This window comes from Carassius carassius, chromosome 24 (assembly GCF_963082965.1).
Source record: "Carassius carassius chromosome 24, fCarCar2.1, whole genome shotgun sequence".
Classification (NCBI taxonomy): Eukaryota; Metazoa; Chordata; class Actinopteri; order Cypriniformes; family Cyprinidae; genus Carassius; species Carassius carassius.
In genome coordinates this window covers 28,577,886-28,600,995 of record NC_081778.1, presented here as the reverse complement: position 1 = coordinate 28,600,995, position 23,110 = coordinate 28,577,886, and the positions used below count along the sequence as shown (strand labels likewise).

Genomic DNA, 23,110 nt, shown 5'->3' with positions numbered 1-23,110 from the left:
CAGGCGAGCTGATCACTCGCTAATGTGACGGTCCTTCACAGAAATTACTGTATGATGATGAGTACTCGCAAATGAGTATGTTGTTAAGTTATAATAAATAAATATAGTTTTTTTATTCAAACTGTGATAAGCTTGCTGAACTTTTGTTATTTTTAATTTATTTTCTTGTGGTTAAAACCAACTTTCCAGTTTAGTAATTGTATATATTGTCAGACATTTGTAATGTGTTTTGTTCTTTAAGGCATCTTTTCTTCGCCACTTTAAATCAATTGATCAACCAGAGATAAATCACTAAATAGTTCATATATTCAGAGCATGCAATTGGCTTTAAGGAGAGGCCTCTATAACCATAACTACTAGCCTCATTGTTCATTCAATACAGTTTAATTGTCATTCACCTGCAATTAAACCAATAATGCTGTCGTTTCAAAGTGGTCCCACCTTCTAAATGTTTGCTGTGATGGGCCGATCATTCAGCTAGCAAAATATCTGCAAAGGTAATAGCAAATAAGTTTGTATTCAAAGTCAAAAGGCAATTACAGCAGATTATTTTTATGTTTCAGGGGGGAAAAAGGACCTCGGATGTGTGTATCTTCTAAATTCTGTTGATGATTACAATACTGTTCTAACATAACACCTCATTTCAGTTTCAACTAACTAAAAAAATAACTGCTTAAAACATCATCTCTTTCACTATACATTACATATATACACTATACATTGCAATACATAATATCATATTATTATTCATAATATGACAATATCTGTAGTCAATAAATGAGAGAAATCCAGCTAGGATTTTTTTTTTTTTTTTTATAAAAGCACTGATGTTCATTTACTGAAGTGTTATTAAGGAACTGTGAATAAATTACTAAAATTACTGCATAATAATAATCATATACAGGGTATACAGCCCTGCATATATCATAAGTAATGAATATGTCTGAAGGAACACTGTAAGAGTTTTATGAATGGAAAGTAGAGTCAGATATGCAATTTCCCTAGAAAAATGTTCTCAAAAGTTTTAGTTTCAAAACATCCAATTTAAGGCGAATACAGTTGTACAAATATGTTTATTGCATGTTTATGCTGATTTTATTTTTTTACATATTTTTTGCAGGCATTAAGCATCTACAAATTTCAGAGTACTGTAGATGCAGCCACAAGCTCCTTAAAATAGTAATTTCAATTTAAAATGTTCTCATCAACCCCTCGTCTCTGGTCAAGATTAGCAGACGGACCAGCAGGCATCACCTGGCAGCTGCATTTTTAACATGTTTGACAAGACACAGCAATACTGAAATCACAAGCCTCCATCTTGTTTCATTCTTATTATCTTCTACTTTAGTTGAAGATATTAATAAAGTGGATTTTCTTCAGTTGAGTTGTAGAACCTGGGAGTGGCGTCAGTTATATCAACTGAAACAGCCACAACTTTATTTTTTCAGACAGACAGACAGATGATGGAACGATAGATAGATAGATAGATAGATAGATAGATAGATAGATAGATAGATAGATAGATAGATAGATAGATAGATAGATAGATAGATAGATAGATAAAACATCATTCTCAGTATCGTAAATTAATTCAATAAGAATTTATTTATTCATCTGTTTAATTGATTTCATTTCTATAATTAGCCCACCCGAAAAATATAAATTCAGATTTATTCAAAAAGAAATGAAAGTCTTTAACAGTATTGAATAAACTAAAGAATGATGAAATGATAACAGCAGTCATTATATTATTACAATAATAACCAGAATTCAATAACCAGAATATCAACATTCATAACAAATCCAAAAACATCGTCAATACACTCTAACATACCACTCTTTCTATTAATATATACAAAAAGAAATAAAATTCCCAAGTGTCTGCCCTTTTCAAAAATGGAAATTTAGGGGCGGGGCTTATGGCTTGTCAAGAAAGATGACTGTGATTGGCTTATGGCTGACAGAGACCAACTGAAGTTTATCAGAAAGAGGCACATCATGGGAACTCCATTAATTTACAGGAGACAAAGAAGCGATTACTTGCATGGAAGAGTTGCTAGGCAAGTAACGAGGGAATAAAGCATCAGGCCATACAAAAGATCAACAGAGTAAAATGGGGACGTGTTATCATGAGATCGACCTTCTACAGCGATCCAAACAAAAACTCATCTGACACACGGCATGGCACCGCATTGAAATTGAAAGCAAATGGCAATGCAAAAGCTGCAAAGACTAGCAGGTGATTCCTGTCTGGGAAAGTTGATATTTGCAAACACACAGTAGTTATTTAGCCTATATATTTATGTACAAGCATTGCTTGGTCACCCAGTACCTGTTACAAAAAACCTCAATCAGTGAGAAAAAGAGTGCAAGCTTTAGACCGGCAAAGCATGTGTTGGACTCATGGTGATGCATTGTGGGTTTCAGACTGCGTACAATCAGCCTGAGCAAAAAGTGCTTTGAATAACTCCGCCGACGAGTCGCCGATGTGAGTTTTAATTCCCACAAAGTTCTGTTCTGCTTTTTCTTTTTCCACATTGAGAAAAAGGAAAATCAGTGTAAAAGAACACATTCTGTACACTGCATATACAAACATATTTTATGTACAAAATACATGTATATGTATATGTATATATATATATATTTATATTATATAACCATCCATACATCCAGTATATACACAAATACTGTACACACACTGTATATACACACAGTCACCTACAACATTATTTTTTGACCTCCATGATCTCTCAACATTTATATTTTTGTCTAGTGGTGTAAAAAGGAAGCAGATAAATGTCTGTGTTGCCTGGCAATGCCATCCAAACAAGGAAATAAAGTTAAATTTAAAACAGCAACTTGGCTTCGCAAAACTAACCACAATCCTACAAACGTGCGACTGTCAAATTTCAAACTGAGAGGATCCCACTTCCAAACGGTATTATCCATAAAATCAAGAACTCCGCAGCAAAAGGAAAGAGAATTAAAAAGTAAAAGAATCCATCTTTCTTTCACATACAAAGAGTCTGCGAGGATCCAGGACTTAGCAAAGTGCGGGGAGGGGGAGCAGGTAAAATAACAGGTTGTCGATTTTTCTTTGCAAAGAGATTGTCACATAAATTTACAGATCAAAAGTTCTTGTCTCACATTACCAGCATATAAATACGTGATCTCATCCGGGTGAGGTCCAGTCAAGAAATAGAAAACCACCAGGAAAAAGAAGTTTGGATATTTCCAGCCTCTTATCAAATCTGATGAAGGACAAATCAGCGTCTCTTCAGGGTAAAAAAACAAAATGGTTGTGCATATCCAGTTTCCCCAAAATAAAAGACATGACTGAGACGCAGGCAGGCATGACAGGCAGAGCGAATGTGGCATATGAAGATCATAATGAGAAGTAGAGGACTGTTCAATATCCTACATGAAGTTAGTAAAGAACCTAAAAAAACAGCACCTTTGAGATTGATCTGATCCTCAGAACCTCTCCAGCTCTCTCAATGAAACACTACGCTGCATGCGACGTCATCTCTCTGACATCTGACAGACGTTAAGCATCCCAAACGGTCATCATATCGAATTATATCAGAGAGAGGGCACGTCAGAGGAAGGGAACCTACATTTCTTCTTTGGATCGGCTCTGGTGCAGAGTCGAAGCCTCAGTTTCCCCCCTGTCAACCAACCGAATCGCGTGACAGCGCCCTGGAATTAAACCCTGGCCAACCTGAAGAATGTCCAAGGTGAGGCCTCCAATTAGGTTCCAGATTGTCCTCCATGAAGCTTTGTGATTGGCTGGAGATGCAGGGAAAAGAGGAGGTGCTTGATGAGCCGCTGACCAATCACTGCTACTAATCTCAGAGAAGAAATGGACTAACTACCAAAAACAGGCAGATCAACCTAAAATGCGTTTTTTTTTTCTATCCAGTTTGCGTTAAACTGTGAGGCAATTGAAAGTTTACCTGAGTCATTCGATTTTACGTCTGAGGTATATTCATGTCATGGCACATTTTTTTCAGCTGATAACCCTGCTATCCCACTTTTTCTCAACTGCTTTTAGGACATTAACAAAATCGCCTGTTTATTATTACTAAATGGAGTAGAAGTCACTTAAAGTTAGCCCTCGAAGCTCTTAAAAGCTAAAATGGCAATCAGTCCATTCTTCTCTCAAGTGCCTTCCCAATCTATATAAATATTACAGTACAGCTAAGTGTTTATTGTGCAGTTACAACTTAAATCTCCTCACTCTCATCTAGGCCTGCTGTATTGGTGTAGCTGTTACAACTTTTATCGGTTTACAATGCAACAACAAGGCAATCAACAATGAACTGGGTTACAAATGAATGACTTGTATCAGCAAAGCCATGTGAATGTCTCAAGTCTGTAGAAACATGACAATGAATCGATTAATTGTAAAACAAACAATAAAACAACTTGTAGTGAGCAATGAAGAATACAATCAGTACCAGATGGCAGCGATACTCAAATGTGGAATTATAGCAAGCAATATTTTTTTAAGTCTGTTTTTCTAACAAGATATTTTCTAAAATGACCATTCAACACTACCAAAAACAACTTTAGAGTTGCTTGAGCAACTTTAAAGTCAACATGAAAACAAAATGGACCCATGGTTAACTTATTATTCGCAATTCTGTAGCATAGCTCTAACAGTAGGTCATGGGTTTGACTCCCTCGCAGAGAATGTGTGAACTGATAAAATGTCAACCTTGAATGCAATAAAAGTTGCTTTGCATCTGCCAAATGCATAAACGTAAATGTACTGATTATTTGGTGCGAGTCATTGTCTACTTTTTTTTAATGTACATTCTTAGTCGTCTTATTGATGATTATTTGGTGCATGCTATTCTATATAAAAACAGGGTTGTTTTCATAATCTTTTAACAAAAAACATTTGAAACAACTTTCACACATCAGTTTTGTTTCTAGCCACCAGACTCCATTCTAGTATGTAACACCAATTTTCTGACAATCCAATGAATTCCTAATAGTTTAAATAAAGTAATTCTTCCCATTTTACTCCAAAATGTCACATTATGGAGGGAAAATGTATTGCTTTCATGTTAACTTTCATGTTGACTTAAAACTGTCTTTTAAGACAAAAACACAGAAAATGTTTCTGTATAAAAAAAACCTTATCAACACAACTGCATTCTGGCCTAAGCATCTTGTTTAAGTAAAAAGACAAAAGGTTTGTGCCCTGACAGAGATCACCTCGCGCTCATCTCCTGTTGCAGACACACACTGAACGAAAGTCAAAATCGGCCCGTTATGGAGATAAATGGGAGGACGAAGACACATATAAACAGAATGGGAGGCGGTGATGTGACAGAGAGCAATGCTTTGAGAATCCATAGCACCAGTTAAATACACATAGGTTCTGAGATTGAGAAGAGAAAACATTGCACAAGTTCAGTCTAGTGAGGCAATTCAAACACCACAAGACATTGTCCACAAAAAAAAAGAAAAAACTGAATCATGGTCATATTTCAAAGCTGGACATTTCCAGCATTACACTGAGGCAGAAGAACACATCAATTTCTTCTAAGCGAGCAATCTTGAGAAGAGTGCTGCGTTTGCACAACCCTTTCTGTAATTCTGCTGTCGTTATTCTTGTGTTCGTTTGAAAACCCTGTCAGGAGATACAGAAAGGCACTAGGAAAGCCAGACGACATAACAAAATCCTCAAGACAAAGCTGGCATGTGTTCGTGAGTCACACATTTCTATCTCTATACACTTCGAAACATACGTATAGTTTGTTTGCCCACTGGTCCTGGGGTCATTCCCAGCTTCTTGGGATTTTTTTTTACACAATATAAGGGAGCTCAGTCAAGAAAACCTGGAACCTGAACCAAGCACTTTCCAGTGTTCTGGATGACTTGTGGTGGCAGAGGTACTGTATGTGCAAGGGGCTTTTAAATTTGATCCAAAGAAAATGTGATTTTGGAATAACATATCGGATCTGATGGAGAGCCCTTTTGTTTTGGATGGTGCAAGCAATGGTTCCACCTCCCACTTGTCCTTAGTCTAATGCACAAAATAAAACATCCGCAGAAGCTTCATCCATGAAGATGTGAATTTTTCATCGGAATTCCTATAAATTCTCTTGGTTTTGGTCAGCGTTGTTATTGACCTGCTCCCCCTCCAAACTTGCCCTCGATGCTGTTGCTGATTTTTGTTTGCTGGAGAACTCTCAGTTCAGCTAGACAGGAATGAGGAGGGGAGGCTAATGGGAAGGACAAGATTCCATTCAGGGGGGATTGGGTGCAGGATTTGTCCGATTGGGAGACTCCCACAATGCCAGGAGCGCTGGTCAATTCTCCTCCAAAACTCACACCGGAGTCTGCTGAATCCAAGGCGGAAAGCTGCTTTTCCTAGCGAGACAGAGAGAGGGAGGAACGGGGAGAAGAGAGAGAGAGCAGGCGAAGAGGAGGAGGGATGGGGGATGAAGATTCCACAAAAAAATAAAAAAATAATTCAGCAAATGGAATGCAAAACAGAGGCAAGAAGATCGATAGGGAAGTACAGAACATGAAGATAAAAGCAAATGGAGGTCACAGGGTTAGAGTGAGAGGGAGAAAGAGAGATTTGAGGTGACATGGGATTGGAAGAGCAGTAAAGGAGGAATAGAAATATCCAGAGAATCGCTCAGGGAAAGAGGGATAGACACAAAGAAAAGGAAGAGAGAGGGATGAGGAGGGAATTACAAATCTGCTGTTGATGTTCTTGTGCTCTTGTGAGGTTGCACTGCAGAAGGCCAGAGTGGTTGTCAAAAACAGAATGACACAGTATGTTTCAAGCCCTGCTTATTGGATTATCTTTGGTAAATATCCTCAAAATGTGATTTTAAATAATAATTTACCATTAAAGGGGTCGTATCATACATTATTTTTCGCTAAATAATTTTTTGTCTACTTTTTATTTTTTTACCAAAAATATGTTTCATTTATAATTTATTGATTTGTATTCATAATTTATGGTTCTTGAGCACTAAATCAGCATATCAGAATGATTTCTGAAGGATCATGTGAATGAAGACTGTAGTAATGGAGTAACTGGAGTAAAAACATACTGGAGTAAAAAAATACAATTTTTTAAATTGTAATCATATTTCAAAATATTACTGTTTTTACTGTATTTTTTTATCAAATAAATGCAGCCTTTGTGAGCATAAGAGACTGTAACATAATTAGCAAAAATACAATTTTGGGATATTTTTACATATTAATACAACTTGAAAATGCATTCCACAGCAATTGCATAAACATGTTCACATTCCCACCTGTAAATCATTACATAAAGGTGTAACTCAATCTGATACGACCCCTTTAAAAGAACAGTTAAAGAGGCTTTTACTAAGCATGCAAGCATGCAACTGATGCAACAGTGTGATCAACTGTAAAGAACGCAGGAAGTGAGAATGAATATTTATGTGAAATGTAAGTGCTTTTATTTAAGCTATCACAACAATCTTAACTGTTGTGAAAGTTTGTATTTGTAAGACATGTGCTTGACAGTGTTATTCCAGCCCAAAGGGATCTAGGGGGAAAAAATCATGCCTTGTTGAATTTAGTAAAAATTAAGAACTACAAGCTCTTAGCTGAGTTAGTTTGCATTTAAAACAGTCTGAAAATAAACTTGATTCTGTCATCAGTACAAATGAAAGACAACAGAGTTGTACAAAGAATCAAGTTGCTACCTATCTACTATCTTACAAATCTTTTATATCAAATTTGTATTATATTGCATGATTATTTATAAAAATCTTGATATTTTATTTCAAAACCTGTTAAAACTTATTTAAACTTGTTTAAACCAAAGCAGTGTCAATTCCACTATTTAGAATTTCAGGGAGTTTTCACACTCAATTCAGCTCAATCAGTGACAGTACAATTCAATTTGTAAATGCTTTACCACCAGACTGTTTACCACTAACGGCAAATAACTAGATAAGCATTTCCAAGTTGAAATTGGGAAAATAAAGGTGTTGTTTGCATTGTTTTTATAAGCCTTTCAGGACCATACTGTTCCATATGCTCCGGTTGTTAATTAAGCAATATCACACAAGCAAGAGTGCTGTTTTTCAAGACAAGCATCACAACTATGAGTAACTTACATTTTAGGGACTATATTAACAGATATTTGTCTATTTTGCACAGCCAATGAAAATAGTTCCAAACAAATTTGCGTGTCCAAGCGGTTGATTTAATTCCTGAATGATTCAGTGTTTTTGAACGAATCGTGATTGAATGATTCAACGAATCATGCACACTCGTGTATCGTGCACTAGTGCATACCTGAATGAATTATTGTTTTTGAGCTAATTGCTTGAGAGATGATTCAATGAGTCACTCATATGTTCTGTAGTTGTTTTGAATCAGTGTTTGCAACAACTCAGTTGAGCAAAAATTCAGCGAATCACTCATAACACAGAAAATAGTATCACTTGTTGTCACATAATTATATGTAACATGCAGAAAAGAGTCACACTGAAAGGAATCCCAAATTATATATAATTTTCTGTTTTCTTAAAGGGATAGTTCATCTTGAGCTGTTGATCCCCATTGTTTTTTATTTTCCTCCATACTATGGAAGTCAATGGGGACCAGTGACTGAAGGTGAACTATCCCTTTAATCAGTATATATGTATACATCTAATTATTGTGTAATCAACTTAACTATTTATAAATTTAAATATGTATAAAATATTTTGGCTAATACATTATTAGCAAACTTTTTGTCAAATAGTGGAGACACTGTTTGCTCTTTAGCTCTTATCCTCTAATCTTACCTACAGAGGCGCAGTGCAGTGCCAAAAGCTGCCTCAGCTCATTTTATATCTAAATCATGTTCAGTGTGTTTTTCATCATGATCAGTCCTTTTCAGTGAAGTCTGTATTGGGGCGGAAACATTGAAGTTAAATCAACCGAAGGTTAAACCTGAGGCTAATGCATCAGAAATTCAACAAAACAACATGACAACAACATGTGCACTTATCATTTGCTGCTAATATGTTTACCATTTTAAATATACTCACCTGTTATTTGTGTTTGACTTCATTTTTACCAGAATTATGAGTGAAGGGCTCAACTTTAATGGGTTCTACGTTTTGAACATCAAGGAATTTGCTTTGGTTCCAGACTGTTACATTAGCGAAGTGGCTAGCTTTGCTAACATAAGCCAGTCTGACTCCGTTTTGGTGCAGTTTGTTTCTCTTCTCAATCAGAACCTAGTATTTGAGAGTGAATATGGATTTAGATTTGGGGAACGGAGGTTTGGATCTAGCTGCAACACTAAACAGAAAGACAAGTGATGACGACAACAGGAGCCAAGTGTGCATCTCTATCAGAACTGCAACTCACACGACGGTCACTTTCGTCTGGAACCATTGCTTTTTTTTGGGTGGTCAAATCAAAGTCCCGGTTGAATTGGTAGGTCAAAAAATTTTGGTTCAAAAGAAAGGGTTGAGACGTTCGGATGTGTTTCTACAGCTCTTTAGGACCCAAAAACCTTATAAAACCATCATCTGGAGCGAACAAAATCACAAATACATTGAGCATCACCACATACATTCACCTTTTTAACTGACATGAGCATTGCATGTCTTCATTTACCCAAAATAAACAGTTCATAAAATGAGTTATTAACGCAACCATGAACATTGCATTTCTATGCAACAAACTAGCGAAACAGCTATACACCACTCAGTGCACAAATATCTACACATGTACTTTGAAATCACCAAAAGCGCTCTAAACATCGCAACAAAAGCATGAACACATACTATGTACACTCACACCCATCAAGGATCTCATGCACGCTGATAACCCACCCCTGACCCCAGCCAGGGCGGCACAGAGAAAGATACAGAGATTTCCCCGAATTCATCATCATCAGTTTCAAAGTGTAATGGTGATGATGTTGATAGAATGGACATGGTGATGAGAAGTCCTGCACCTTGCACTGAGCCATATGCCCTGCGTAACTCTACATAGTGTCAGATTATGCTGAATTTATGAGATTTTGCATGGATGTGAGATGAAGCCTACTGCAAACAATCAAACAAACAACCCCCCCCCCCACACCACAAAGCATGTCTTTGAAACAGGACATGGCAGCAAAAGGATTTCCAGGATACTCAGCATTTGATAATCACTCATCAAAATCATTCTTAAATTTATCAATCTTGCTTAGTTTTTAATGGACTTTTTGCTTCAGCAGGTGAATGAAAAACTAGCTAATGCATTACTTTCCATTAAAAAAAGTAATCATAGTGTGTTACTCTTTTAGGAATAATGCAGTTACATGGTGCTGTTTTTCCCCAGATATTAATCACCAAATACCAAACTGTTTTTTTTATTATTATTATTTGTTGAGAGGTTCAGAATTATCCTACGTTTATGTGGAATGTCACATTTACTTAAGATAATTTAAGATGAACAAGAAACACTGTGGATTGAGACTGTGGGAGATCATTTGCCAGAATGTCTCACTTTACATCAGCAGAGCTGATGTCTGTCTGTCCATCCGTCCGTCCATCTTTTTTTCTTTCTTTTTTTTCTTTCTTTCTTTCATCCATCTATCTGTCCACCATCTGTCTGTCTGTCCGTCCGTCCATGCATCTTTCTTTCTTTCTTTCTTTCTTTCTTTCTTTCTTTCTTTCTTTCTTTTAGTAGTAGTAGTTTTATTTGAACATTAAATATATATATATATATATATATATATATATATATATATATATAGACATGCATACATATATAAAATTAAAATTACAGCTAAATTAAGTCATGTACTTCTCAGCACAATCTTCAAATTAGAATTACTATCCATCCATCTGTGCATCATCTGTCTGTCTGTCCATCCTCCATCCATCCTTTCTTTATCTATCTATCTATCTATCTATCTATCTATCTATCTATCTATCTATCTATCTATCTATCTATCTATCTATCTATCTATCTATCTATCTATCTATCTATCTATCTATCTATCTATCTATCTATCTATCTATCTATCTATCTATCTATCTATCTATCTATCTGTCTGTCTATCCATCTGTTTGTCTGTCTGTCCGACTGCACATATATCTATCTGTCTGTATGAATCTTCAAATCTCTCAAAACATAGACTAAGGCTTTCCCCCTCAGATTTGAACAAGCCAACATTTATTCTAGGTTGTTTTTTTTTACTGCTGGGAATTACAGGTGCATATGACTTTGTGCAGGCGAGGTGCAGTGTGTGTAGACGAGTCCAGTGCACATACAGTGGATGTGGGAGGAGACAGGGTGGAGTGGGCGGGTCACAGTCAGGTGAGTCGTTACCTGTTCATTCGCAGTGGGACGGGTGCAAGGCGGGGCTGAACTAAGATGGACTGCCGCCTCCCCTAAGAGAAATCACCGTATCTCATCAACACACGAAAGGAGAAGAGGAGAGGAGAGAATCGTGTGTATGTGAGGGTGTGAGCCTGTCCAGCAACTCCAGCAGGCAAAGTGAGTGTGTGACCGTGAGACCGGATCAACATGCATGTGGTAACACGCATGCACGCACTCACACAAAAACACATACAAATTCCCAGACGAACATTTAAATGTCCATCAAAATACACACACAAACCTCACCACATAAGTGAAGGGCAAAGAAAATCTGTGTTGAAGCTCTCAGTGTCACGTTGCTCATCATAATGATTCTGCAGCCAACATGCAGCTACAAGCTAATCAAAACTCTTTTCAACAAATAAAAAAAACAAAACAGAATAATTCTTTAGCTCTCATGATCCAAATAATCTGTGAACAGGGACATGCTACTGGCTCAATGCACCTGACATAATAAAAGTGACAGGAAAAACGGCAGAACAAAAACAAACAGACAGCTGGTGAACGTCTGCCAAGCACATGAGCAAACACAGAACTGACAGAGACGCATCATTAAAAACTACGGGACAGTTCAAAACCAGGCGACTTACAAACACAAACTTCTCTCTTGCTGAAATCAGAGTGGCTTTGGAAGAGAAAATAATCAGTTTCTCATGCAGCATTATTTTTTATAATTATTTACCCTACTGGTAAATAGTTTGGATAGTTTAGTTTTTTTTTTCAATAGGTTTTTTTTTTCTTTAAAGAAGGCTGGATTTATTTAATCAAAACCACTGTAAAAAAATAAAAAAATTGAATACTATGAAATATTATTACAATTTCAAATAACTCTTTTCTATTTAAAAATATATATAAAAAGTAATTATTTGACTTATTATTAATTAATTAATAAATAATAATAATAATAATAATAATAATAATACAAATAATAATAATAATAATAATAATAATAATAATAATAATTATTATTATTATTATTCCTGTGATGCAAAGTCAAGTTTTCAGCATCATTACTCCAGTTTTCAGTGTCACATGATTAAGCAGGGAAAAAAAATGTCAACATTGATAATCATAAGAATCTTTATTAATCACTGGGCATTAGTTGTAACTGATAATGATAATCTGAAGTAATGGCTGCTGAAAGTTCAAAGATAAATTATATTTAATATATTAAAATTATATTCTATAATATACATTTTATCATATATTTTATCACATTTTTATATACTATATAGCACATTATAAAATATAACTTTATAATATATTTAATAGTATATTACATATATTAAAATAGAAAACATTAGTAAAAATATTTAAAAATATTCCAGTTTTTATTGTATCTTTGATCAAATAAATGCAGAATTGGTAAGCATTAGAGACCCCTTTCAAAAATGTTTTTGTTATTTTTATTATTTTAAACTTTCGCGGCGGTGAAAAAATAAAAATATTGTGTTAAAATTATGTTTATTATTAACTGAATAGATACAAATATCTAACAGTACAAATATGAAATGAACAGCTTTTTAGCCTTTTTAAAAAAAACTTTATTAAGTAAATTAATAATATAAAATTATTGAATATATTAAATATTAAATGCATTTATATGAAGTGCAGCAGGATAAAGGATGCTATAAGGCCCAGACAGAAACTTTATTTCTTTTTCTCACATTCAGGGAATCTAAATGTGTTAAATAGAAGTTAAAAAGATGTTCCCTTCCGGAACCCTGCATTTTGGCCTCTTCCAAACATCTCCTGGTACCCACCTGAGCTTCATCTCCAGGGCTGCTTTCTTTCACACACTAACTGTATTCTGCAGGAGCATCTGTGCTGACAGCGCTGAACATCAGTCTGAGGTTCTGTCCACTCAGCAGCATTCCTGATCCCTCAGTTATACGTGCAGCAGCTCACTCCTTTTATCTTATCTTATCTTGTCAGGAACAAGATAATTGTTTTTCTTCTTTCAAAGTCAAATCGGAAGTCGATTTAGAGCCAGCTGGAGCCTTTGCTCAGAGCGGTCGAGTGACGTGTGCACAGACTGCAGCTGCTGAGAATTTGGTGTTTGTTGAAACATACAGTACAGCGATGCACCATTTATGAGAAATCAAAGCATAAAAAAAGAAGCGAAAAAAGAAGGATGACACATGGAAAGAAACATGAAGCATTTGACATCCCTACAGGAGGTACTGGAGTTTAATGCTTAACTAAATATCTCTCCACTTGAGGTAAAGCGACACTAGGCAAATGATGCTTCAAAAATGCATTATGTATTAAAGTACTTGTATTTTTTTAACTATCCCATTGGAAATATTTCTGTAATATATAAATCATTTTTCCTAGACAGCAATAAAAATAACTGGAGAGCAAAAGGAGGAAAAAGACCCTAACAGTGTCTCAAACTGTGCTTAGATTTGCCAAGATATCAAATCTGCAATCAAATCTCAAATATTTCTGTATGAACTCAAACACTTAGCAAGAGCAAATGATCTGAGCTATGTTCCATGAATTCTATAGCTTTATAGTCTTTCTTTTTGATAACAGATTTCTCATTGGTTACTTCTAATGTGAAATACAGGACTGTACCATTCAAAGTTTTGGGTTCGTTTTCTCTGAAAGAAATGTATTCTTTTATTCAGCAAGGATGCATTCAATTGATCAAAAGCGGCAGTAAATACATCTATGAATGCTGTTGTTTTGAACTTTACATTCATCAAACAATAATGAAAAATGTTTTACACAGAAAATATTAAACAGCCTAAGTGTTTTCAATGTTTATAATAATACGATATGTTTTATTAAGCAGCAAATCAGCATATTAGAATGATTTCTGAAGGATCATGTGACACTGAAGACTGGAGGAATGATGCTGAAAATACAGCTTTGATCAAAGGAATAAATAACATTTTAAAATATATGCAGAGAGAAACAGCTTATTTTAAATTGTAATAAAAATATTTCACAAATGCACTGTGTTTACTGTATTTTAGAAAAATTAAAAAATCCAAAAAGACCAAACCAAAATCAAAAGTTTTGGGCTTATACATTATTTATTTATATATAAATACTTTCATAACAGAATGCATTCTGATATATATATATATATATATATATATATATATATATATATATATACAATGGAAAAGTTGAAAAGGTGTAACATCTGAGCAAAAAAAAAAAAAAAAAGGTTTCCTCTGGGATAGTTCAGCTTTAGCAGCAGAATTCAGTGCTACTCTTCCTCAAGTGGATCAAATCAATGATCTGTGAGTTCTGACCTACAAATCATCATACATCAGCAATGGCGATCAGTCCTCTAAAGCGGTTTGACAGGCAGAGCAAACGAGCAAAGGCATTCCGACATGAACATAGACAGACATAAACGCAAACAACGGACCGAACAGTGCAGGAGAGATCCAGAATAAGAAGACAGACCTGGTCTGCGAACATCCTGGGTTTTTGCTCAGGCATCACCCCTACCCTCAGCTCGTCTTCCACAACCATGAGTCTTCACAGAAAACAAGAAAGCGAAGGAGAAAGAAAGGACAAGAAACAGAAAGACATTATTAGTTCCAAATCACACAGACATTATTGAGATCAGACAATCAAAGATAAGTGTTAATCAGCCACAAATATCATCGATAAACGCTTCGATTGCGGTATAAACTGTTGTAGTTTGGCTTTTGGCTGATTTGGACCAATCTGAAAAGCATACTATGAGGAATACCATCAAGCATATGTCTCATTATCTCATGTAATGACATATTTCTATCATCCCATGGGAATAAGCGAGCTGATAAATGAAAATGGGCCACGTTGTACGGCTTCTAACGATGCCTGCCGCTCTTACTGGCAGCTTATTTCAGCAATTACACGCCATTGAACTGGCCGCCAGCATGCATCAAAGTGACGTTCAGCTTTATACACAAAACAAGGACGTTTTCATTTCTCCACATGAATATTTCCTCTCTGGAAATCACATCAGATACTGCAGAACAAACCACTTTAGTAGGCCCAAAAGTGGTGTGATTATCAAGTGAACTAAAGTGAAATGTTTTGTGATGTCTGGATTGATATATGATGACAAGACAATATATGAATAGATGATAAGGGGATTGATATTAAATGCATGCATTTGATTTGAATTTGAAAGCTTTTATTGGATAGTGGGTTCGGTGATAGATCTGATATTGTTTTGATGTTTACTGATATGATATAGTCATGAATTGAACATGTATTTATTGCAGAATGACTTATTCTAGACTTAAGCATAAGTAAATAATGAATTCCACAGTTTAGGTTTAAAAATAAATGTTATTGGATATTTTATTCCATTGATAATTGTACATGTATGCTTGTACAAAATTGAAATGCAAAAGTAATTAAAAACAACAACAAAAACAAAGACAAAGTTAGTGCTTCAGGACTGCTAAAAAAGACAGAAGCATATTTATTTCAAGTCCGCTCACGTCTGTCACAACGACGTGATTTTTTATTAACAAAGGTCAGACAAAGGGTCATGGGGTCAGACACATTTCACAAGCAGAGGTCAGAAGGGTCACGAGAAGGAATCATTAATAAATCTTCATTGTGCTGTTTAACATTGCTACATTATCAAGGCATATTTATTGCACACAGTTTGGCTACAAGAATTGAATATATATCATCTCATATACAGAATATATATTATCTATGCTCTATATTTCTCAAGTAATAGCTTTAAAAGAATTTATAGGGAAGCAATGTCTTTGTTATTGGTGTCTAAGAGTATAGAAATGTTTAATACACTCATTATTATACATCAATATCTGAAAGGCTAACAATGAAAGACTTAAAAAAGGGCTTTTTTGTTCCCAGTACAAACATTTCATGTTCTTCGAAATTATTATTAATATCAACATCACATTACAAAAGAGATTTTCTAAGAATGTATTTCAGTCCTTAATTAATCCAGTATTTATGTTTCTTGATCTTTAATGCATATCTCTATGTTTATTTCACAAAGAGCAGCACACAGGTATTCATTTCACAGCGTGTATGTATCAAAACTCACTTACCTCATATTTAATATTTTATGCTGCATCTTCTTGCCATTATGTATGAATAATAATACTGAAACATACTGAACACAACACTGATTTGTTGTGTTAATATTTATCTAGGTGATAACAAATCCAGGTCAGATTTCACCTCAAGAAAAAAATATATATATATATATTTGCATATTGCACTGTGATGCCTTTTTTAACTCATGTAATGAAATCAGCATCAATTTAAAGCAGCACAACAATTCTTAAGATATACAAATACTTTAATTTAAGTAATATATATATATATATATATATATATACGAGGCTTGTGTTTGAATATAAGCAACACAAGCCTGTTTCTGAAGTTTGGAAATATCTGTTTTTATTGCATATATCAAAATGAATGGTCTTGACACTGAAAGGCCTGAACAACTGAAAGCCAATGTGATGAGAAGCGGTTGACACATGAGAGCGCTGTTCTTGTGATAGCACATAGAGATATGGAGAACATGAAGATCTGAGATATGATCTCTTCCAGCACACAGTGAAGAGAGAAGTGCAGCAGAGCAGGAAGAGAGGATTCTGGGTACTTTCAAAGATGTTCTGCTACAATTATTGGTGGTTGTTTGGAAGAGAAATCGCCAGCACCTTTTCCATTTTCAAGATAAACAGCTAGAAGCCAAATAAAGACTTGTTCAAAAACATTATTATTGAAGATACGCTGAAAGAGTCTCATTCTTAAACCTGTACTATTTATTCATATTTTATTTGATAACTTTTCCTTTTGTGTTGTGTTCCACTGAAATATTTATACACAGGTTTGGAATGAGGAGGGTGAACAAATGATCACAGAATTCTGTTTAATGGATGAACGATCCTTGAAAGAGCTTTTGAAGTTTCTCTTTCTGAACAAGTTATTTAAACATTAGCAATTCAGAAAGCAACTTTTCTTTTCCGCTCAAGCACAGTCTGTCCATGTCAAGTTGTTTCTGCAGACGCCACCACACTTAAAATAACAAATATATACTGCAAACGTACGAACACATCCCGTTCATCCTGAGATCATTCCAGTATTGCACTAATACACATCAAGGAAGGAAGAGACTTGATGATTTATATTTTTATGCCCATTTGGGAGTAAGAACCAGGGCTCCCTTCACCATCTGAGTGTCTTGACTCCATGTCTTCATCCCTAGAATTGGATTGAAACAGCAATATACTCTGTGACACAAAATGTAAGTGCTGCATTACAGGAAGTTACATCATCATTTCATCAACTAGTAGGTTGGGTGATGTTATTTATAATAGTGAACAAAATATTGGAAAATGGGTCACTGTAAAGAATCCTAATAACACAATAATAAAAATGATGAAATGAAACAAAATAAAACAACAACAGGAAGGAAATGAACCCAGTTCATCAATTAAAAGTAGCTTTGTGATGACACTCAACATGACAATTACAAGACTGAGATGTCCATGTTAAACTATTATGACAGTGACAGCTCTAGAAATCCCCTTATAAAATGTATAAAACATATACACACTGACCCTAAAAAGTATTTGGACTTTTTAAAAAAAAAAAAGTATCTGGATCATTCTAAAAAATGTCTGAATATCAAAAAAATAAAATAATATATAGTAACTAAATAATATTTCATTAGTTAATTAAAATGTAAATTAAATTTTTTTTTTTTATAAAATGTCATAATTTAATAATTTTTCATAAAAACAGTGATAAAAATGGGAAAAAATATATCATGGTTTCCACAAAAATATGAAGCAGCACAACTGTTGAAATTTTTCTTGAGCAGCAAATCAGCATATTAGAAGGATTTCTGAAAATTCAGCTTTACATCACAGAAATAAATTACATTTTAAGATATGTTCAATTTATTTTTCCTAGAAAATAGTTATTTTAAGTTTGAATAATATTTCACATTGTTACAGTTTTTACTTTATTTTTGAGTCTTCTTTCAAAAACATTAAAACTTTTGACTCTATATAATGCACTTTTGAGTGTACTCTATTACGGTAGTGTATATAGTGTTTTATCATTTGTCATGAAATGCTTTGCATTTTGTTTTTTTATTAATGCCACTTTATATGACATTTTGATCTTAATTTCTAATGAAACGACAATCAGAAATTTTTAAGTTTGGTTTTAATATACAAACACTTTTTCAGGCCACTATTTCTAAACAGCATTACTGTACACAAGGGGTCTTTGTCAAATGATTGTAATTACACAGCGAGCATGATCACATGACTGCCGCTCAATGTTTCTCCTGCCTCTGTTTTTGTTCATATTACCTGTCAATAATTCCTTTAATTTGGTTGTCTTTCTCCATCTGCTGCTGTCTCAGTCTCCTCTCGCTGTCATCCAGTCGGCTCTGATACTGCAGCAGGATTTTATTGGTCTGCTGCTCCTGAGTTAACAGCCTCCTCTCGTACTCCTCCAGCTTGCGATGTGACATCATCAGACGCTCCTTCAGAGAGTTGATCTCCTCCTCGTATTCACGCACCTGCGTCCAGAGAACAGATGAAGACAGAGCAGATGTTACCCTCATCTTGATGGCTTCCTTGAGACAGTAAGGTAATAGGTAGGTGAGTAAGTAAATAAAAGTGTCAAAAAGTTTCAAAAAAAAAAAAAAAAAATTATTAAATGAAAGTAAAAAAATGGTTCAAACATTAAATAATTGTTTAAAAATATAATTAGCAAGATATGATCCATTAAAAGGTTTAATACAATTTTCTACTATTAAAATCTGCAAAAAAGAGTTCCGTGTATGTTCTGTGTATTAAAAGTATTCAAAATAAAAGTAAAAGTTTTAATTAAATGTAATTTTTTTTAAAGAAACTAAAAAATAAAAGTAAATAAAAGTAACAAAAATAAAAGCATCAAAAACTGTTTAAAAATTTATAGAATCTTTTTTTGTGAAAATTATAATTAACAAGATATTATCCATTAAATGGCTTTAATAAACTTTTAAAATATTAATAAAATTTGCACAAAAAAGTATTAAAAGTCTTAATAAGTATTAAAAGCATATAGAAGTATTAAATAAATAAAATGAAAACTATAAAATTACTATTGAATACAAAATTAATTATTTAAAAATAAAATAAAGGTAGAAATAAAAGTATTAAAAAATTACCTGAAAAAGTTGTTAAAACTACGAGTAACAAGGTATTATCTTTTAAATACATTTAAGAAACTTTCAAAATATTAATAAGATATGCAACAAAAAATGTTAATATAGTAAGGCAATAAAGTACTCCTATTGTACAGCTTTGGTGAGAGACAGTTTTACTCCAAAATCCTTTCTTTCTTCTGTGAAATATTAAAGGGACAATTTTGAAGGCATGATATTCTTAAAAAAAATCATATTTTGTGAGAAATTAAGACTAAGAGTAAATAATGACTGTTTTCATATTTTTGTAGCTCAGCCGATTTGGAAACACTGTGGTTTTTTCAGTAATGAGCAACTTTAAGATTTTGGCTAAAATTCGGCAACTAAGCAAGCATGATTCTGCTCCCTACAGCTTTTCCTCAAGGAACGTGTCATTCATGCATGAAAATCTTTTCTAGGTGGGCATCTACAGTCAATGCAAGTTAGCAGAATTCTCCTTCTAAACCACACAGGAATTAAAAAATGTGTTTAAAAAAATAAATGAAAATGCTGATGGAAATGTCCTTTAGTAGGCACACTGTGAAACATTTATAAAAGGTTGCGTGTCATCTCTACACAAATTTCACAGAAGGTCAAGAGCAGCCAGGACGAACTGATTGAAAGCCCATGCTGCTCTCTCCTGAAGTCTGTTTACTGCAAAAGTCTGCTCATTCTCATTTGATATTTAAATAATGCATAAATGAGGCTGCCAGCACCATCTGTTACAGAGGTGAAAGACATGATATGCATTTCCTTGACACTTGTGTGCTGAGGTTGGAGACACAATTGCACTCTGAATTCAACTGAGAGTCTTGTGGAGCATTTGCATAAGGACAGAGACAAGAATCAAGCATGAGTTTGGACCAAGAAACAGTTTGAAAACAGTCAAAAAGGGACAGTTCACCCAAAAATGAAAATTCTGTCATTATTTACTCACTTTCAAGTTTCTCCAAACCTGTATGAGCTTCTATCTTCTGATGACCACAAAAGAAGATATTTGGAAGAATGCTGTTAACCAAATCGTTGACTTCCACGGTATTTTCTTCCATATTGTAGACAGAAGTTAATGGCAACTGTTAGGTTACCAACATTTTTCAAAATAGCTTCTTTTGAGTCCAACAGAAGAAATAAAATTCATACAGGTTTGGAACAACATGAGGGTGAGTAGATGACTTTATTTCACCCCGATATGAACACGGCTAGTAGAGTAACAGAGAAACACACCCTGTCCAGACGCGACTCGTCCATGCTCTTTGAATACTCCTTGAGTTTGTATTCCTCTCGGTCAATGCGGGAACTCTCTATGTCAGCAGAAAGATGGGGCATGTTGGACACCCAGGCGACCGTTCGTTCAGAGGCAGGGATCGAAGGGTTGAGGGTGGTTGGAGATTGGGAAGAGCCCTGAGGAAAAGAACACAAGATCATGTAAGTGTGGAAATAGAATTTGGGTTACATCTTTAATATTTAGACTACACAGTTTGAGGTTGGTTAGATTTTTGTGATATTATTTCAACTTAAATATATATATATATATATATATATATATATATATATATATATATATATATATATATATATATATCGTAAATATAATTTATTCCTGTGAGTCAAAGCTGAATTTTCAGCATCATTACTCCAGTCTTCAATGTCACATGATCCTTCAGAAATCATTCTAATATGCTGATTTGCTGCTCGTTTCTTATTATTATCAGTGTTGAAAGTTTATTGTTGCTGCTTAATATTTTTGTGGAGACTGTGATACATTTTTTTCATGATTCTTTGATAAATAGAAAGTTTATCAAAGCATTTATTCAAAATAAAAATCATTTGTAACATTATAAATGTTCTTGCTGTCTCTTTTGATCAATTTACCATGTCCTTTTTGAATAAAAGTATGATTTATTTGAAAGAAAATGATTTAGTTTGTTATGCTACCAATTCAACTATAATACTTTCAGCTCCACTGAACACATTTTACCAAGTTTGAACCCATTTCATAGAATTCTGATATCTGCCAAAAAATAGTCCCTGTGCAGCATTTATAAAAATGATCTTGTGGCAAAATAAACTTATTTAACTAATGAGATTGAATACTATGTTTTTTCTATTGTTTTACTAGATGTATTTATTATAGACATAAGGTGTTTTAAAGTGTTAATGAGATTCACATTTTTATGAGTCATAAATATAGCTTTTTATTTTTGATTTGAATTTGTAAAAATTATAGCAAACAAGATATTAATTGGCTTTTCAAAATATTATTACATTCAGCAAAGCATAATTGTGAAAAACTCTGTGTGGCATTTTATTTCTTCTTATAGCGAAATAAATATAACTACATGTTCCATTCAGATTGATCAATTGTAGTGTTCATTTGTTTTAATAGTTGTATTGACTATACAGTTAAGATGATCAAGTTTGATGTTGCCAACTTAAAATATATATATATTCCTTTGCGTGATAAACATTGCTGATTTATTTTATTTTTTTAAGAAACTGAATAATTTGTTAAATTACTGTCCATTAAATGGCTTTAATAAACTTGAAAACCGTTTTCCACATATTTTCCATCACAAATGACTTGAAAATTATTTTTTTTAAATAATTTTATAGAGATCACACACAAAAAAGGAATATCCAGCTGAAGAAATACTAGACACAAACGCACATACACACACTGATAGCAGAGTGAAGAATGGTTTCTGATGGGATAACCTGTTTGCTCATGGTAGGCTTGAGCAGATGCTGTTGCTGGATCTGCTGTCGTTCCTGATGTGATTTGGACTGCTGTGTGGACTGTGGCGTTCCTCCCTGAGAGCCCTGGGATCCCTGGCTCTCTCTGGTGGAGCTCTGCTGATGCGGCAGGCCAGGCGGGGTGCTGTCTTTGACCGACAGCTGCTGACGAGGACCCTGTTGCCGGCCCCCGAAGCCAGACTCCGGGGACTGGAGCAGGTTTCCGCTCTGTGGCCTGGTTTTGCCAGCAGGAGCGGCGGCGGCGGCTGAACTCACGGAAAGCTGATGCGAGGGTTGCGATTTCATGCGCTGCGTGGGAGGAGCCATGGAGCTTTGGCGGGCAGGCTGAACGGTGGAAGGTGGCGTGGCGAGCGATGAATGAGATGTGCCCGTCTGCGATGCCATGCCTGCCATCTGCTGCTGCTCCTGGTCATGAGACACATGCTTAAATAACATGCTTTATTAAATCATTTTACCCAGAAATTTAGAACAAGCAGCACTAAACACAACAAAACACCAACAAAGGTTTATGAATCTGTGATGGTTAACGTTTAACTTCTTTAGTTCCTTTTGTTCACTACTGTCTGCTGAGTTATGGCTCCTTGCCACTGTTGCCTTTGGCTTGCTGAGTTAGGGCTTAAAAGGTAATTAACATTCAGAAATATTATCAATTTTGCAAATTAGAACAAAACTTGCACTGAATTGAGCTGGATAATGAAACTCTCTTCTGTAAATCTGCTTTGATGTCATTTCACAATTGATGAACTTATCACGGTTATTAAATTTTAATTGAATCAA

At 34.6% G+C, this 23,110-nt stretch overlaps 1 protein-coding gene across 8 annotated transcripts in view; it reads right to left on the bottom strand.

Moving 5' to 3' along the window:
• Positions 1–1,584: 1,584 nt before the first annotated feature.
• Positions 1,585–23,110, bottom strand: part of LOC132103388 (ras/Rap GTPase-activating protein SynGAP-like) — a 138,271-nt gene continuing 116,745 nt past the window's right edge. For 5 of the 8 annotated variants that reach the window (XM_059508455.1, XM_059508460.1, XM_059508457.1 and 2 more), the window contains 6 exons: positions 22,295–22,738; positions 20,804–20,980; positions 18,720–18,931; positions 14,812–14,884; positions 11,335–11,396; positions 1,585–3,789 (listed from right to left, as the gene is read on the bottom strand). In XM_059508455.1, the coding sequence (XP_059364438.1) occupies positions 3,672–3,789; positions 11,335–11,396; positions 14,812–14,884; positions 18,720–18,931; positions 20,804–20,980; positions 22,295–22,738 (1,086 nt within the window). In that variant the 3' untranslated portion in view covers positions 1,585–3,671. Of the gene's footprint in view, positions 6,388–11,334; positions 11,397–14,811; positions 14,885–16,727; positions 17,599–18,719; positions 18,932–20,803; positions 20,981–22,294; positions 22,739–23,110 lie in introns of those variants that run through there. The other 3 variants (XM_059508456.1, XM_059508462.1, XM_059508463.1) reach the window with 3 other exon arrangements.